This window comes from Sinocyclocheilus grahami, unplaced genomic scaffold, assembly GCF_001515645.1.
Source record: "Sinocyclocheilus grahami isolate Dianchi unplaced genomic scaffold, SAMN03320097.WGS_v1.1 scaffold259.1, whole genome shotgun sequence".
Lineage (NCBI taxonomy): Eukaryota > Metazoa > Chordata > Actinopteri > Cypriniformes > Cyprinidae > Sinocyclocheilus > Sinocyclocheilus grahami.
The window spans coordinates 919,349-939,707 of NW_015505438.1; the positions used below are offsets into that span (position 1 = coordinate 919,349).

Consider the following 20,359-nt stretch of genomic DNA (forward strand, 5'->3'; position numbering starts at 1 on the left):
GCTAACTAACAAAAGGCTAACTTGATTGTTAACCAACTACTTTTATAAATGAGTGACTTATTGCTTCACAAACTGCACCTTCAAAGTATCTTCTCCAACACTGCTGCTCTGGACAGTCAGCTTGCTGGGAAATCTCAAGAAAATCAATAGTCCGTGAGCAACATGCTGGTAGCGAGCGAGGCCAATCGTAACACAAGCGGTGACAAAAGCGATCTCATCAGGCTTCAGAATTCATCGGCATGCACCCCCACACAAACCGGGCTCTTAAATTAGAGCTTGCATAGGCCCGTGCCTCATTAATTGCTATTAAAATATTCCTCCTGTTGAGCTAATTAGCCATGTTCCGAGGCAGCGGAGCGACGTTCTCTGAGTGAGAAGCAGACGGTGCAGCACTCCCCGTTTTAATTTGGCTGACCAAAGCAGCTGTGTTAACGGGGAATTATTTTAATTAACTGAATCTCCTTTTCGTAGCTAATGAGCCGACTTGGTAAGGGCCAGATCTTGTACAAGCGTAGCGTGTACGGTGGGAAGCTGGGCTCCAGCTGTATAAAAAGCCCTTGCTAATAAATAAAAAGCCTACATAAGGTAAGAAAAAAAACAACACACAGATAGAAGATGCTGTCAAGATGGCTCAGGCGCCTTTGAATGTCAAGTGGCTTGAGAGATAACATCCACATCAATCACCACTGGTTTAAATATTGGCCCCTGGTAATTGTGTAGTTTTGTAATTCATGGATAATTCAAAATATTCTTCATTATAGAAGAATATTTTGAATGTACTGAATGTTTGATATATTTGTGATAAGATTGCTGGAACTGGAGTTAGTAAATTCAATTCAATTATGTGCAATTTAAACTGTCAGTTCTAATGAATTAATCTAATGAATTAATATAATATCAATTACTCAGCGAAGTGAGAGTTCTACATGTATTTTTTAAATTAAAGTACTGTATTTTATATGAACCAATTTCAATACAGACTTAAAATAATGCTAAAAACGCCATCATAAAGTCAATATGAAATTTAAAAAACTCAATTCAATTAATTATTAATAATAATTAATACAAATTGAGAACTAAATAAATTTGATACATTTTTTACGTCAAGATATAATGTATTACAATGCACATTATGAATAATTATAATGCATTATACACTTTAATAACCATTTACAATGAATTATACATAATGGCTTACAAAAACATTATTCCAATATATATATATATATACTCGATATAATTTTCTATTAAAATGTGACCTGCATCAATTTTGGTTTGAAACACTTTAATAATTACCTGGTGGATTAAATAGTCTTAATTTACATCTACATTTTTCTTGATGAATATCCTGTTTTACTCAGAAATATTTCAGAAGTAAAATGGGTTGCAAATGTTGCTTCATGTTAATTGTGAGTAAACATCAAAATATATACTGAATATTGTCAAAAGGCTGAAAAACGATTGAAAAATGATTTTTTTTAAAGTATGCTGCCCAGTATTTCCTATGTATTTCTGTCAATTAGAGGAACTCAAAGCAACATCTACAAGATGAAGTCTTGTTCACAAAGAAAGAGGGACAGTGAAAAAACAATGAGGCAAAGGACAAAAGACGTTGAGGACAGCGGAGAATGAGTACAAGAGAGAAAGAGACACAGAGGACAAGATGGGCATTACCCAGAATGCTGTAAGGCAGCTGAGAGTGTCATCTCATTGGGGCAGTTGAAGATTAAAGCGCGGGGTCAGAATCTCACTTGTGAGAGGATGCACGGGACAAGCACACACAATCAATGTCACCGTCAAATGGAACAAAACAAGACAGCCTCTTTCACTGGAAGCAGACACAATCACAGAAGCACAGAAAAACCATTGCATTGTGCTATACCACATTATCATGCTATAATCCAATCTAAGATGTTACACATTCCGTTTTAAATAAGACAGTTCAAAAGCACACAAATGCATTCCAAGGAGACCTTTGGAAACACTTTACCTCAAGGCTGTGTGTGTGTGTGTCTGTGTGTGTGTGTATATAAGCTTAGGGCAAGCAATATACTGATCATGCGCTTCAATATATTATTCTATTAAAAGGTGAAGCCATAAATGGGGACATATTAATGCATACAGTAATTCACAACATATTCTATACTGTGAATTAATTATGATGCATAGTCATACTATATGTAAATGCTTCAAGTACATTTAAACATTAAACCTGGAACATTTAAAAAGGCTTTTAATTCTTTAAGACCTTTTAAAGATTTTATTTTTTTAATGAGGACAGGGCATCCACCAGACTCTTCCAGATCTCTGCAACACTCCGACTGCAGTGCATCTCATTCCTGATGCTTTTGCATTTAATACTATAAGCAGATCTAGAGGACTAGTACTTATGCAAGCAAATGTCCCTGCATTATTCCATGCAACTAATTGCACATGCCCATCAAATCCAATATCTATTCAAAGAAGCTTCGCCGAGGAGGGAACAGCAAGAGCATGTAACGAATATTAAGTACAAGTTGAAACAACTCTCTTTGATCATTCGCCGCTTGTAACTCTGCACTGAAAAATTATGAAGTGACTATTTGTATGAGTGCGTCTTTATCTAAAATCCCACCATAACTTTACACAGCCTTCAGGGGAACTCAGTTCTGCTAGATTTTGAGATGTAAGAATGTAGAGGGTAGGGCTGGATGATATGGCCAAAATTTATATCACGATATATTTCTTAATTTCGGTCGATACGATATAATTCCGATATTGATATGAACACTATAAAAAAGGCCAAGAACGGCCACAACAGATGTCTGTACATACAAACTTATGAAAAATTAATTTTCCAAGTCTATGACACCACATATAAAGCCATATACTATTTTAGAAAAAAAAACAGCACAAATAAATTAATGTTCACCTTTTATTTGTATTTAGCCTTCATATAAACGTGAAGAAATGTGAAATCACTGTCAAATAATCGTCTCAGACTCACCTAATTAATATTAATATCTTTAACTTCAAACTATAGGCTAACATACAGTACACTACCAGTCAAAAGTTTCTGAACAGTAAGATTTTCTATGTTTTTAAAGAATTCTCTTCCGTTTACCAAGCCTGAATTTATTTGATCCAAAATAGAGCAAAAACAGTAACATTTCAACATTTTTGCTGTACTTTGGATTAAATAAATGCAGGCTTGGTGAGCAGAAGAGAATTCTTATAAAAAATAAAATAAAAAAAAAACCTTTACCTATCTTACTGTTCAAAACCTTTTGACTGGTAGTGTAGGCTGATTATTCTTATAGATTGAAACAAATGTGCTTTAGCCAGTATAAAGAGTATGAAAAGTGCTCCGAGTTGCTGAAAAAAACAAAAACAAAGGGCAACAAAAACATGTTGCTGGGGACAGGCTTACTGAAAATGCAAACTGATTGTCTGCCAGCAGGAGGCGCTTTGAGAGCGGCAGAACTAGCGGTTTCCCCAGTAATGGCTGTAATCAAATCAGCTCCGCTCATGAACGCTTCTTTATCAGATAAAATGAAAATGCCATCGAAACTTTTCTCAAGACAGTCCTTTCCCTTCAGAGATACATTCATATAAAACACCCGCGACGCGTTTGATTTTGAAACGTGCAGCACTCATGTTTATTCAATGAAGTCAAACGTCACAAATAAATCAATGTGGGAAACACTGTTAATGTATATCAAAATATCGGAAATGCGTTTAAAAATCGTATCACCGCTATTCAAAAAAAATTATATCGCGATACATATTGATATTGAATTATTGTCCAGCCCTAGTAGAGGGTGTAGAAATTATAATCATATTTTACTTCTAGCAAAAATATGGAATTTATAATCGGGTTTCTAAAAGTTATGTCCAGTTGCGAAGGCAAAAATTGTGTCGTTTCGAAACATTTAGAGGCATGTCAGCTAATATTGCTCATGGGAAACTGTCCCTTCACAAACTCTAGTTTCTTAGGATAAAAATGTTTGCTAAATGCCAAATTAGAGAGTGCAATTAAATATGCAATTTAATGTATATGCAACCTATAGCGCTGCATCTAATAAGAACAGCTCATCGGTATCTTGAATAAACTGACAATCTGATAGAATGAATAATCAAGACACAGCAGCAGCTGAAAATATTACATAGAGGCTATTACATCCATATGCATAATCTACGGTCTCACTGAAAATATTTAGTCACAAGCGATAATTAAGATATTAATCCCCATGCAATGAGAGATAGAAAACAGACACCTCAAGACTGGGAAGGTGGAAGAGGGAAAGACAGAGATTGACGGGCGGAAAGAGGAAGAGACAGCTATGCTGAAGTCAGGGGGTTAATTAATTTTTAAATATCAGCCAGGGATCACAAGGTCTAGGGTATTTTCTATGCCTGGTTCTCATAAATCAGGGTTATGAGTAACGCAAATGAGATCAGACATATTCCATGCAGGAAACCCATTTGGATTTAAACAAGTTTTGACAGGCAGTGATTGAATAAAGAAAGATAGACATGTGATATCAAAACAGTTTTAAAGGAACTGTTCACCCAAACATAAAATTATGCCTGCTGTATGCTGTTTTTTTATTTTTGGAACTACCATAAATGTAGTTCAGAGGACTTCTGAAGTCAAATGAAAGCTCAATGTGAGGAAAAGACCAAACTTCTGGTAATTTGTCATTCAGTAATAATCTTGAAATCTCATTCATGGCCATGTTCAGGTTCAAAAGACGCCAACACTCGTCAAGTCTGAGGTCAATGACCTCAGACCTTTATTTTTTTTTATTTACTTTTTTTTCTCGACTGAGATGTGAAACTATTACACAAAGCAATCATATGACTCTAGATGCACATATAGTCCAATAATATAGACTATATTCATAAATCAAATATTATGTTTTTGGCCCTTTTTGTGATGCGATGCAGATGTGAAAACTATTAACGGTTACTAGAAACTACTTTCTTAGACACCATGCAATCGATTGCAAAAAAATTGTTGAAGTTAGATTTTAAAAGATGCAGACAGATTTTTTTTTCTTTTTTTTTTGCGTAAATAGATTTAATACATTAAGCCCATACAATCAGACTTTTATTGAATGGTACATGTTATACTGTGTAGTTGTTGTTAAAAAAAGGGGGAAAATACAAAACATTTGGAAAATTAAAGAATTTTGTTCCCAGGATTGATGGAATACATATGTGGTAACAGTTCTGTAACCATAATAATATTAATGTTCTTATTTTACTGTAGAAATAATGTCCGTCATGGTCATTGCATGTGTGTTTCCTTTGACCAAAAAAACAACAACTATCACTTCTATGCGCTGAAGGACATTTTTCCATTTCATGTATCAATTCATATTAAAGGGGTCCTATTATGCTTTTTCACTTTTTGAATTTTAGTCAGTGTATATGTTTGGGCATAAAAAAGCTACAAAGTTACAAATCTCAAAGTCTACTCCAAAGATATTTCGTTTGTAAAAAATCCCTTTTCAAGAACTACAACGAACGGCTCATTTGGACTACAGCGTTGGTTTCTGGGTTTTGTGATATCACAAAGCGGTCCATTAGAATATCATTAAAATAATTCCCGCTTACAGAAATTTGAATGTTTGGGGTGTGGGGAGAGGCGAGGTCGTGGTTAGAACGCTTGGTTGAGTGCATCAGACAAGACGACAACGACGACGACGAAGTGCTGCTGCAGAGTTAGTGCATCAGAGAAAACGAAGAAGAGCTGCTGTGCTGTAGCATCAAGTTTTTGGCATGTCAAAAGGCGGTCGCACATCGGATGAGAAGCGCAGCATCACGCCGCGTCTAGAACAATTCTTATAACAAGTACAACACGACGTAACTGGGCGCCGCCAGTGTGCGTACACTCATAGAAAATAATGTGTTTGAATTTTAAAGACGTGGCGTGACGCAACACTTCTCGTCCGGTGTGCGACCACCTGAAACGCTGTTTTTTTTCACCTCCATGCCCAAAGGTCTTTGTTTGGGCTTCCGAAAGCAGATGACGTCAGGAAACAGTGTTTGCAATTTATTTTTAACTCTGTTAAAAAAGCTTTTGTTGAAAGACGGAGCAAGGGCCGTGGCAGTACTGAAACATCGTCTAAGCTGTTCGCCAATCACAACGCACTGGGACAGCTAACCAATCACATCACATTTCATTTTTCGGAAGGCGGACCTTCATCAAACCCGGGAAACTAATTGAGCTGTTTGTGCCAGGCTGGGGAGAAAGGTACTCTAATAATGTAAATTATGTTAAAAATAATGCGTTTTTCGAACCACCAAGCATGAGAGCATGTTCTAGTACACCCCCAAAACAAAATCAAGACTTTGTAAAAGAGCATAATAGGACCCCTTTCAATTTCTAATGCTTGGAAGGTTTAGAAAATGGAGCAAATATTCCTAAATTACCATTTACAAACTAAGAAACAAGCAGTGATAACAATTAGGTTAAACCCTACAAAGTACCACCATTATCATCTAAGTTCATCCAATTTTAACATCAACCAAAAACTTTACAAATAGACATCGTCTCCACGGCCTTCTAAACAAACAATTTAAATGAACATTCACTCATATGAATAGCAAGCACTGGGAAAAGAAAAAAAAAATCAAAGGTTCTCGCTTGTCCCTTGCTCTTTTAATGAGGAATTAGCAGGTCGAGGCGAGCAGAGACCACTGTTCTTTCAACTTTACACTCCCTTGTCTTAGAACTAATAAGGAATCCAAGCTGGCTAAAGTTACCACATCAAACATTTTTCTCAGAGCAGTGCATTTTCAAAAGGTCGCTGTTTTTTTTCCGGCCCCTCTTAGTTGTTTCTCGTTCTTTTCCACCCTTTTTCGTCCCTTCGCGCCACGCTGATCTTAAAGACTGACCAGGCTATTAGTCCTCCCTGGCACGGCAATTGGCAGACACATGCTCCATCATTAACTGCAGGGCTGAAACATGTTGTGATGGCAAGTCCGCTGGTCTCTGATCTTATTGTGGGCTCTGGGTTTGAGGCCTGCCATTTGTTTCTTCTGACAGCTTCGTTCAAGACATGATTAAAGCGCCTAACCAGCTGCACGGTTTCAAGACATTGCACGATGTGAAAAGCCACGAGCCTCTGCAACATTCACAGCATTCTTTTGATTAGTTTGAGGGCAAAAAAACAACAACTTGTAGGCTTATATATAAATATCCATAATATAAGACTGATTTATGATATAGCTGTGAGACATCCAGCCTATAGTGGCAACTCTACTGTTCTCAACTGTTGTATAGCGAAGAGGTTAGAATTTACTGAAAGTGAACAAAATCGTACATCTTTCTGCACAAACAGGTGAAGACCCAGCAGCTGTAGTGCAAAAATCCTGAAGTATAGATGCACGTGATTATTAAAATAAATGATTTTTTTTATTTTTATATTTTAAATAGTTTTCTCCACTGTAGCTCTCAAAAAATGATTCCAAGTGTGACTTCACTGATGCCTAACAACAATGGTTCTGTCGAATGTCACATGATTAGTTGTGACGCAAAGCATTTAATTTTGCATAAAGTGTTAAAGGGATAAAAAAAACTTCTGCCATCATTTATTCATCCTGATGTTGTCACAAACCTACACTGACTTTTTGTCTACTGAGGAATACAAAAATTACTTTGAAGTATGTTGTGGTCCTCACAACATTGGGCCCTATTGACTTTCGTTGTATATTCACAAAGAAACATTGTTCAAAATATTGTGTTTCCCTGAAAAAAGAAAATCGTTCAGGTTTGGAACTACATAAAGGTGAGTAAATGATGAGAGTCATTTATGAATACATGAATTTGTATTTGTGGCTAAACTATCCCATTACATTTTTAAATAAAGGGTTGTTTGTTTTATTCATTCATCCGCTGTGCAAAAACATGGTAATGAAAAACATTAGATTCTACTGGTATTAACAAAAACAGTGACATTGTTCAAAATATCGTATTTCACTGGAAAAAGAAAATCATGCAGGGTTGGAACAAAACAAAGGTGAGAAAATTACAGAATTTTCATTTTTTGGATGAATTATTCCTTTGAATTTTTAAATAAAGGTGTGTTTAATTATTGTATTTTATTTTATACATTTATTTTTGGTTTGCTGTGCATAGTAACTAACTAACTAAATAAATCTGTAAGTAAATAGGTAATGCAAAACATTCAATTTTACTGGTACTGGCATGAATTACTGAAAAGTTCGTATCATGACAGCTCTAGTGGATAATAATATTGCTGGAATGAAATAAAATATAAAATACATCTACACTGTTCCCGTAGCTCATCAGGAGTCTTGGCGCTGTCTGAGCTGGCTCAACTGTATGAATATGATTTGAATTCCCTCCATGTTTTAGAACAAAGTCAAATGTACAATTTCTTTGAGATTAGATCCAATCTGTCTGAATGAAGAGACTGCTTATGTAAAGGTTCATTGTAAAGTCCATTTCCAAAGAATAGAGATTTTTCTTTAACACATAAGCAAATTACAACCTTAGGAATTTCACACAAGTGGGGCTAATTTCTGCTTCTTAATCTTTTGATCTCATTAGTTGTCCAGTTGTGCAAGCCAGTCACTTAAGAAGAAGAATATCGGAGCGCCGCTGGCAAAGTGACCTTGTGAAAGTCATTTTACTCACAGAGTTTCCTTCAATCACAGTCATACTCACTTATGATGCATGCTTACATGTTATACGAAAGACAATTAAAGGGAAACATGTTTGGCCCTTGGTTACTAGCTGTCACTCACCATCGTTTATTGCCTGATGTGTTTGGCTCCAGAAATCTCAAGGTCTCCTCCTTCCTGAGGCTTTGGCTTCATTAAATGGGAATTGCATTTGCATATTGTTACTTGTAATGCAATAAATAGTGTAAAAATATGGTGGGCAGAGACCAAAAATAACCAATGCAACAACCAGATTTGCCTTCTCACTTGAACTTGATTAGAGTGAATTAATTAAATAATCAAATGAACCACATTAAAAATATTAAAACACACATTTATTGATTAGCAAAAGGCTCATCATTGTCAAGTCAAATGTACACATTCAAAGTTGAAAATAATGATGTTTATAATAATTGAATATTTTCATTCCTCATAGATACATTTAGGAGATTAGCAATTAGATTAGGAATTGTTGGAAAATAAATAAATAAATGAACAAATTTAGATATAGTTCACCTAAAAAAAATAAAACTGGCATAATTTACTCTTCCTGATGTTATAACAAAACTTGCACTTCCCAAGCTGTTCTTTGCCATAAAATCAAGTCACTAGCAATTTATACTTTAAAATGAATAACTAAAAATATTAAAAATTATTATTTAAAAAATTTAAATAACTAACACCATAAAAAATGATCCACATGATTCACCACCATTTGATATCAAGTCATATGGACTATGTTTATGCTCCTTTTTTGTCTTTAACATAATAATATGGGATTAAAATGTCATGAAGGTGAGTAAATAAATGTAATTTAATTGTGTCTAATGTTTCTTTAACTTTTTTTATTTTTATTTTTTAACAGAACTAAGCCAACGGGTGTACTTTCACTCTACCCAAGTTTTAACCCCTGAGACACAAAAACAAACTCAAACAGAGATTAAAATCATGAAACATTTCTGCAAAAAAGTCTGGAATGTCACATAATTCATGTGCTCCTGGCAGCCCCGGGTCTGCTGGCACTAGGGGAGCTCTAGTATATTTAGACAGAATAACAGCTTGATGTCTTAACTGTGCACTGATACAGGTATAAGCAGGTGTTTAAACATCTCTCTGTGCACCCTGACATCTCTGCTGCACTGACAGATCACAACCACGTCTCAAATACAATTAAACAGGCATTAAACCATCTTAAAATAGACTGTAAAGTCATGCAACAAAGTCAGGAAGATCCTATGATACATGTAAACTTAAGACTTTTGTGGCAATACCAATGCTGTCCGATACTGTGTGACAAAAGCTGGTCAAGTGATCTTGAAAAAAAGTAGGTTCATTGTTTTTAGTTTCAAAATGTCCCTGCATTATTTTGTACTTAATATTTTCTAATGTAAAATGCTTCTCACTTAAAAAAAACCTAAGGCCTCAGGAAGAAGTGGACCTTGAGATTCCTGAGACAAAACACCTAAGGACATAATGAGGGTGAGTGACAGCTAGTAGCCAAAGGCAAAACATGTGTCCCTTTAATTAACTCTTGATCTATTCACTCTCAAATACAACTGGACCAACTTTAACAGACTGCAGCATTTGAACAGATTACTTACTCACTAAAAATCTAATTAGCAAAATTTTAAGATGGTCTTTGGCAAAGATGCAACTGTGAAACGTACATTGTAAATATGCCAGGATGAAATCACACTCACACACAAACAAATCTGCACCATAATTTACTAGAGCCCGACCGATATGGGTTTTTTGGGGCCGATACCTATACCGATATTAGTGTGTAAAAAAGGCCGATATTGATATATCGGCCGATATTCTTTGTGTATATTATAGTACAGTATCAGTCAAAAGTTTGGACACTTTCCCATTCGTGTGTCCAAACTTTTGACTGGTACTATATATAGAATAATGTATATACATAAACAGAATATATACATAAACACATTTTTTGCAATGATCACTCAAATGTGGTCATCAAACACTTATAATGACGTGACAACGCTATGTAATGGAGGCAGGGCATTTGACAATTTAACAATAAACTTTATTATCCAAAATTAGTCTGACATCAGTGCACTTAACAGTAAAGTTGAAGTTTATTCAACTTTATTTAAATTAAATTCCATTCAACTTTATTCCGTTGAAGTTTATTTCACTTCGGAACATTCATTCACGGATTTGACCTACTGTCTTCACACACAGACGAAACTTACTAGAGAAGTGTGAAGTGTGACACAATATACCACTGTAAATAAATACAATTTAAATTCACGTCTTGCGCACTTTAATGCCCTTTGAATGTAATGTGTACGTTCCCTTAGAACTGGAATCATGGCAGAATATCATGTGAAGTCCACTTTGCAGGGCACTTACGGTCGAATAAAACAACGCTTGAATGCTGCTGCCTGAACAAGAGACCTCCTTATTGAAGTGAAAGTGTTAGCTGGTGTCACGATCTCGCGAACGCGGCGGAAGACCTCCACCAAATTTGGGGGATCCCTTCAGCTCGAGGAGCCCTCTCGAATGCCACCCTTTGTGCGTCAGTAGCCCCCCGGGATCGCCAGATCGGTCGGCGCCCAACCGCAAATTTAACTGCCCGTAACTCCAAGACCCCGGGGGCTATCGATGGCGGGGGTGGACTCATTCGAAAGGGGGCCTCGAGACGTACACTCGATTCGGCGTTCAAGAGGGTTCCTCGAGCTGAAGGCATCCCCCGAATTTGGTGCGGATCCGCTGCGCCGTTACGGAGATATGGCCGTTCAAAGTTTCAATAGTATTCCATACACTTAAAGGCAGGGTAAGCGATTTCTGGTAGCCAATGTTGATATTTGAAATCACCAAAACAAACACGCCCCTACCCCAAAAGGGTCTTGCCCCTATTTTGATAGCTCTGCCCCACATATACGTACACAACCCAGGCAACGATTAGTTCTGTGAAACAAAGCAAAACCAATGTTACACCGTGTCTACATTGGACGTGAGCGGCGCGGCGCAAAAAAATCCCAGACAGAAAACTGCTGCCGGGTTCAATTTATGACGTGCTGACACAAATTTCAAATGGTTTTTAACGGTCGTTTGATCGCGTCCAGTGTAGGCAGACTTTAGCTGTTGTAGACACGGTGTTACTCACCTATTGAGAAGAAACAAAGCAACCTCGGCGTCCGATCGCAGGCCTCTGCTCCTTGAGTTTTCTCCAGCGCTGGAAAGCTGATCCGATATTTACACGGGTCCTACTTCTCGCCTTATCGTTCCGCAGACGTTTTCCTCTTTTGTTTTTTTATCCGCCATATCTATCTTTCTGTCGCTCGGCTCGGCTAATGTCCATCCCATGCACTGAAAGTTCTCTCCTCCACATCACGAGTAGACACACCCCTTATTGCTGATTGGCTACAAGTTTGTTTTGCTATTCGGCCCGAATCAGTTTTCTAAAGTGTTTTTGAAAAATTACATACCCTACCTTTAAGCTTTAAAGCGTTTCATCCAGGTCGCCAGTAGCAAACAATGGAGCGCGCTCTGCTGGACAAACTACGTAATTACACAATTTACAAGCATTTTATCTGCGTTTTATGTTCTGAAAATTTTTTTTTCATATCGGTGGCATATCTGCGGCATATTTGCCAACACTGATATATCTGCGACAGGCTCATATCGGCTGATAAAATTGGCGAAACGATATATCGGTCGGGCTCTATAATTTACTACAACTCAAATGATTTGGGGTCACTTGGAAACATTTTTTTTTTTTTATTTTTTTTTTTTTCCTCTGAGGTCCATTTATAAGAAAAAAAAACTATTGTATATATTTTCTTTTGTGTCACAGTTATAATTTAGTTTGTTTTCACCATTTTTAATTTCAAAATAATGAAAAATGTTGATTCTTCATGGTGCAACTCCTTAAATGTTCCATAATGATCATACTGAATAATAAAACTCCATCTAATCCTAAATACCAATTGATATCTGATGCCCACACCGCAGGTTGACGGGCCACCAGAAACCAACTCAAAGGAGACAATGGCCAAAAACAGCCATACTAAAAGCAGCAAGTGCATTAATCCTGGGGTAATTTGCATGGCGGAAACGTCCGCATTGATCGCGTTTACAGTGGGGTGGGGGTTGTGCTGTCTGGGCAGACAGCGCGGAAGCATCAATACTTCTGCAGAGAGCCTTGGTTTGGCATCACGCCCATGTTTGCCCGCACACCGTCCAGCCCAGACACACCTAATCCTGCTGTAACGCTCCGACCCTCAGAGTGTGGGAAAACAGCTGCCCTACCACCCAGAGGGCAGAAGAAGCTCACAAACCATCCTGATGCAGTACCGCCTCACTCTAATGAGACCAGTAGAACGCAGACATTTAGTTAAGGTTTTCAAACTGGAAGAAAAAAAAAATCTAAGTTTTGACCTCAAAAGTCAACATGAAACCGAATTTAAGCCAATTTACTTTCTTAAAGTCCTCTCACAACTGATGAAGTATGTATCACTGATTCAGTTATTTTCCTGTTTATTACTGTGAAGCTGCTTTGAAACAATCTATACTGTATGAAGCGCTATAAACATAAATGGTATATGGACTCCTAGGTTGTATTATGCAATTCATCAGTCAACTTTAATCTAAACTAAAATGTATTGTTTTCACAACCGCCAAAGGTGAAGCAGGTCATTTCTAAACCACTAGTGGCACCAAACTGAATTGAAAAAAAGCAAAGTTATTTTATAATTGAGATACTATTATAGTTTTTAATTAGTATTTTTATTTATTTATTTTTCATTTTTCATTGGAATTTTAGTTAATGTTTTTGTAATTTTGTAGTTTTGTTATTTATATTTGTTATTTTATTTTTAAATAATGTCTATATAGTTACAATAATATAAAGAATATATTTATTTTAATAATAATATAATATATATTTTTTTTATTTTTATTTTAGCAAATTTAGATTAAAAATATGAAATGTTGAATACATTTACTTTCCAGTTTTTTTAAAGTTAATATATAGGCTATACATACATACAATTTAAATATACAATATATTATATATAGGTCTATTAGTCAAATATCAATTCATAATAAATAACCAATATGGTGCTATTAATAAATTCATAAATAAATAACCAATATCGTGCCATTACAATTGTGCATTTCATTAAAAATACAGACACTGTGGCATAGAAAGGGATGCACAAACACTAAACTGGAAAAAAAGGAATTAAAAAGTTTCCTCTATTAAAAGCACCTCTGGGCAAGAAGAGGCAGGAAACATTTCAAAACAATTCAATATGACAAAAAAAAAAGAAGTAGTTTTATTTATTTGAATGACTAAAAAAAAAAAAAAGACACCTACAATGTGTTTCAAGAGTTTTTCGGTGCAATAGCAATGCTGAAAAGATTTGATTTTGCTCTAAGAAGCTGACCTATGTACACCTACTATTAAGCAAACAGTGTGGAGAGAGCAACTGATGAGTAGCTGCTATTGATTGAGCACTTTAACCCCAGTTACCGCACCAAAAACCTGCCACACATTCACCAATTCATGCAGGATACCTGAACAGGTGATCTGCTACTGCAAAACACTCTTCACCCTTTAATAACCTATTACTTAAACCTCAAATTAAGAATCAAACCACTGCTTTGTGCTGTGTTTCCAAAAAACAAATAAAGAGTGTGTCTCCTGGTCTATCATAATGCTACCTGCATCACCTGCAAGGGTGAAGCATCAAAGAACTCAAGAACAGAGCGCACGCATACTGTGAAATTGCATTTACAGTAAGAATAGCAAATCTTGTTCAATAACACTTAGGACAGAAGACCAACTCAAGATCAAAAGAAGTCAAAGCACTCAGCCGTAATGGATATTGAGCAAATGTTGGTTCTGCTGTGAGAACACCCACATCTATTGAATCTCAAGTGTGGGCTCTTCTGGCAAGACGTGGTGCGCATTCTATTGAGAGGATTCGCTCGAGGACCTTGATCCAAAGAGAACAGAATTTTACAGCTTTTTCAGGAACAAAAGAAGATTTACTAGGCAAGAAGTAGCACAACTCTATTTTCTGTCGAATTAAGCAGACGGACTTGGCAAGCGTTTTTACATTTCAAACTTCTCACATTGCTTTAAGCAAATCACAGATACAAGCGATAATGCGTCTCATTGATGCGCTGCGAATTAGATCATCAAACTGTAGACCTGCTTCCTCTTGATTATAGTATTAAAGTATTATTAGACGCGAGATGATATTCAATTCCATGTCTCAGCTGAGTCTGACGCCCATGATGATGTAAGTCTTGTATTCATGTTCGTCTGGAATTCATGAATGGATGTGAAGTAACTTTTAATACTAAATGAAGACATTGTCCATTCTGTCTACTAAGGCAAAAAAAGGCTCTGACCAACACCTCCAATTGACAGTGAATGCAAAATATACTTTTTAACTATATGATGCTAAAAATCTGTATGCTTGGCTATTATATCACTGTGTAGAACACAAATAAACTACAATATGGATCTCTGTTTACATACTAAAGACTAGTACTTTAATCATGATCATGATTTCTGCTCCTCTCGGGTCATTAAGCATAAAAGTCTGTGATATTTTCCCACTGGTTATTGATCCTGAAAACAATTAATTTTGACATTAGCATGGTCTTTCATTGGTAACAAGCCTCCATTAGCTTTCATGCTTGAAGTTTCCATGTGTTCAGGACTTAAATCCCCCAATCAGCGCTTTTCTTCTAAATGGATGGGGGGGGAAACATGAAATGTACTTCATGTTTTAATATCCGAGACACTCCAGTTATTACTATTGCATTTTTTGCAGTGACCAATGTAAATGAAACATTGAAGAAAAATCACACTTTACAACTGACACATATCAAATGTAAGCACTATAAACAAAATACTGTTGTTAGGGCTGCACGATTAATTGAATGCGATTGTCATGCACATTTTGTTAGTAATGCCGGTTCTGTAATCAGCAGTAAATCATCATCACGTGCTTTCAGATGGAGCAGCATTTACTACACAGAGCCGTAGTTCACTGAGAAGTTACGCAACAAAAAAAAAACAACAACAACAAAAAAAAAAAATCGCAGACCATTTTATTGCGCAATTATGAAATCGAAGAAATCGTTCGCGATTATGAAAGCTGTTTGCATAGCTTCTCAGTGAACTGCTGCTCCATCTGAAAGCATGTGAAAATACCACATTTCATAACATATTTTTACTCCAAACTCACTTCATAACGTCAGTCGAGTGTTTGAAATAAATCCTTCTGTGTGATGATGTGGCTTCTTACACAGAATAAGGCACGCAACATATTTCATAGTATTTAAGCAGTGATAAAGGCATTGCATTATAAATATACTTTATTTTAATGAAAATTATAATAATAATAACTCGGATAAACCAAATATTGTCATAATCGTGTGTTTATTAGTCACGTTGAATCAATAAAAGCAGTTAAATCTTCTGTTTATCCAGCTACCGCTATAGGCATTTCCTGGGTTTCTTCTGCGAGGCGTATTTGGAGTTTCAGCGCGAGAGAGCGCCCTCTGGCCTTTGGATGGAGATTTACTGCTGATCACAGAACCATGCTTCACTGAAAGACACGCATGACAATCCCAGCTTCTGTCGAATCGTGATTTCGATTCCATTTTGATTTATCGTACAGCCCTATCTGTTGTCTACCGAAAGTTTCATCAATGAGAATTTCAAACACTTACATGACTTTTCCATTACCTTTCCAATCATTTATGATTACTAATCATAGACTGTTTAAAAGTTTTGTCAGTTTTTTTTTAAATATATTTTTATTTGGCAAGGATGCATTAAATTGATCGATAGTGAAGAATAGCAAAGACACAAAATACAGCAGGCAACATTTGAAGTGGACCAAAAAAGCTCATCAAAGTTGTCCTGAGACAAGAACGCATTTTGGTTTCATGTTGACTTTGATGAAAGGTTTTGATCCACTTCAAATGTTGACTAGTGTACTTATATTTCAAATAAATGTTATTTCTGTGAACTTCCTATTGATCAAAGAACACTGAAAAAAAAACATATCACGGTTTCCACAAAAAATATAATACTGATAATAATAATAAATGTTTCTTGAGCAGCAAATCAGCATATTAGAATGATTTCTGAAGGATCATGTGACAGATGATTGGAGTAATGAAAACTCAGCTTTGCCATCAGAGGAATAAATTACATTTTCAATATTATTATCACGGGGGTTTTTTTCCTTTCCATTTTTACTGCATTTTGATCAAATAAATGCAGCCCTAATGAGCATCAGAGACATCTTACTTAAACATTAAAAAGAAAATCTTGCCAAACCCCACATTTTGAAAAATACATATACCTTTTTCAAGGCCTGGGAAAAAAACTAAACATTTTAACATTGTCCAAGACTCTGGAAACCCTGGACCACATCAAGATGACCCTTTATTCCGTCATTCAGTATTGAACATATTTCTGGAGTGACGTATGGCTCAAGTCTGAATAGACCATTTACCACATTCGTCATTTAAATGTCATCCCATTACCTTTAAATCTCCTGTGTGTGTTACATATAAAGCCTATAATGCAAGGTGAATCAACAAAATGCAGACAACTTACTTTATTGGACCATTTGTAAGCCTGGAGCAGCTGGCTGTAGAGAGGTGTTTTGTCCTGAACGGGGTCTAAACTGAGCAGTCCACTGTTGTGTAAGGGGTGACTCTCTGACGGCCTGCCAACCAAAGTACTGAGACGCTCCAATTCACTGCAGAAACAAGAAACAAGAAACAAACGTCAGGCTGGTAAGGTTGATTTTTTTTTTTTACCACACATAATAAAACCAGTCACATATGATTGCATCTTTTTAATTATGGTTCCCAAAGCCAAGCTAAAATCAAGATATTTTGATTTACTGAGCCATAATTAAAAATATGTCAGTCATTATTTAGAAAAACATACCATAATACATTAAAATCAAAATAAATTAATGTGGGAATTCATAATCTGTCATAATCGCTTTTCAAGCCGACAGCAGTGGGTAGTACCATGTTACCATGGTTTACTACAATAGGCTAACGCTTGCATTTTGGCAGTGACTATGTTTACCTTTATAACATTTCACAGGGTTATTGAATGCTTAAGACAATACACTCACTTTAAGTCGCGATTGACTGACTGTAAGTTATCTTGGAATTCAGTTATAAAGGCTTTCTCCCGCCCTTCAAGGGTCTCCTTATTTTTCATCCCATCTTTAAGAGAATCGAACACCCTAGTGACACTCGAACGAAGAGCCTGGATGGCATTAATCGCTTGAGAAAACGCTTCTAAATTCACTCCAACATTCATAACGTCCGCCATGACTGCTGCGTCCGCGAACACTGGCGCACGAGTGACGTCACTGACGCCGAAGGGAGGATGGGATTTGTAGTTTCTAACAGGGGGCGCGATCGTTCACTTTTGTAACTGTCGTTTATTGGTGCCAATAGTCTAGCACAAGCAAAATGATTGATAGAAGCATGCTTTATTCTTTAATAAAATCTTAATCATAAGAAAATGACTCAAATGACGAAAGCTAAAAGTTTTGCAAATAAAGTTGCAGTTTTGGAAAGTGGCAGTAGCCTATATCTAATTTCTGTTTTAAACGAATATCTCGCTTGTAAGCAAAAAAATAAGTAAATCACTATTTCTGTCATTGTTTCAATTTACACGTCACGGAAAGTATAGGCTATGGCTGTGCATGGCATCGTGTTTTTGGGCAGCTACCATGATGAACAGCGGCATTAGACGACACAAACAGCATTATTTGAAATCTAGAGACTTTTGAGTAGGCTAAAACTTTCATTTAGCCTATGTTAAATGTGCAACCATGTTACCTGCAATGCGGTTGTCGTGGTTTCAAACTATTTATTTGCAGTGTTGGGGGTAATATATTACAAGTAACGCAAGTTACGTAATCAGATTACTTTTTTCAAGTAACTAGTAAAGTAACGCATTACTTTTTCATTTACAAGAGAATATCTGAGTTACTTTTTCAAATAAGTAACGCAAGTTACTTTTATTTTTTCAATTTATTGATTGACAACTCTCCTGTCCCCATGTTGAGAGAAATCAGATGTTACTGTAGTTCTAAAATAAATATGAATATGCATTAATTCATCTCACTCACAAAAAAAACATCCACAGATTCAATATTGCTCAAAATGAATAAAAATAATGCAACTCAGAATATGACGCAAACCTGCAATAATTAAATGTAAACAACACAAATATCCTTTATGTATTTAATCCCATTCTATTAACCAATGTCTTTTCTTCTGACGTTCGATGATCCAGTTCAAGCGTACTAATAAGCACAAATTACTCTAGACAACATTTGTGTGTCTTTTTTTATTGCTGAAGTGTGTTGAAATTTCTTCTTCTGCGTTCTACTGTACGGACATAAACGTACTTTCTCTTCAGCCTGAGGCTTATTCATTTCACTTTTGGTGTGAAAAGGCTTTTATATTTGCCAAAAATATAACTTTTTTATTTTAAAATCAAACAAGCAAGCCCTGTCCAGATTTTAAAAGGAACGCAAAAGTAACGTAACGCATTACTTTCCATAAAAAGTAACTAAGAAACTTAATTAGTTACTTTTTTATGGAGTAACGCAATATTGTAATGCATTACTTTTAAAAATAACTTTCCCCAACACTGTTTATTTGTGTGTTTGTTATTTATTGCTCACCTCGAAATTGCACACCGCATAAATTAAATAGCTAAAAATATATAGCCTATAAAATAGGCTAAAACAGCTCATATACAATTTTGTTTGACCTCCTGACATGCTGATGATCCGCGTTTTCTGAGAATGAAACATATTTTTGCATTTATTAAAAAATAAAATAAAAAAGCATGTTTGTTCAGCTAATTAATTTATTTATGCTACAGTTTTATTGTAGTGTATGAAGCTTTATATTATGTGTTATTTATTCATTTATTCATGTATACAAGTTACCACCGTTTTACCGCAGTAGGCTAATACCTCTAACATGTTGACCGAAACAACGGTATAAGCTGTAAGGGTTGGACTTGTGAGTACGCTGTGAGAGGAGACTGCAAATCCTCAGCCTCTGATCTGTCTCTTTAAGCGGGGCGGACTGCCTCATCTGCTGCTGGGACGGGTTGAGCTCTTCAAGCCCGTAGATAAACTTCTGCTCCACACTAGTTAGACTAGACAAGGCAGGCAGTTTGCAGTGGCCAAAAGTATTTTCATCGAGGTCTGCAAAAGACAAATGAAAGTCAGATATTGCGATGCGCACATAGATAGGAACAGTAGAGTGAATGGAGCAGGAGCGCGGATGGAATAAGACAGGATGGGAATGGGAGGTGTAGTAGGTTACTCTGAAGTCTGTCCTTGAGCGCACAGGACAGAGGCATCAATGAAGGCAGGGACAGGAACAGAAACTTTAAATGCACGTTTTTCAGGCAATACAGGATTCGCTTCGGAGCAGTCTGGATGTAGGGCATCTATCTAGAATGCTTACCAACAAACTACGTGACAGCCGAAGAAAGCACGAAGGAGAACGCGTTTGCTGTGATCTACGGAGAAGAGTTACGTGTGCATGTGTTTCTCATCCATCTCAAGTGATATGGCAGGGGTCTGACTGAGAGAGAGAGAGAGAGAGAGAGAGAGAGAGAGAG

The 20,359-nt window shown here is 36.4% G+C and overlaps 1 protein-coding gene across 2 annotated transcripts in view; it reads right to left on the minus strand.

Annotated features, from left to right (window-relative positions):
• LOC107598979 (mediator of RNA polymerase II transcription subunit 27-like) overlaps nucleotides 1–18,066 on the minus strand; it is a 66,346-nt gene extending 48,280 nt beyond the window's left edge. For both annotated transcript variants that reach the window (XM_016290449.1, XM_016290448.1), the window contains exons 1-2: nucleotides 17,832–18,066; nucleotides 17,297–17,441 (exon numbers count right to left, since the gene is read on the minus strand). In XM_016290449.1, the coding sequence (XP_016145935.1) occupies nucleotides 17,297–17,441; nucleotides 17,832–18,034 (348 nt within the window). In that variant the 5' untranslated portion in view covers nucleotides 18,035–18,066. The remainder of the gene's footprint in view (nucleotides 1–17,296; nucleotides 17,442–17,831) is intronic.
• Nucleotides 18,067–20,359: the final 2,293 nt, after the last annotated feature.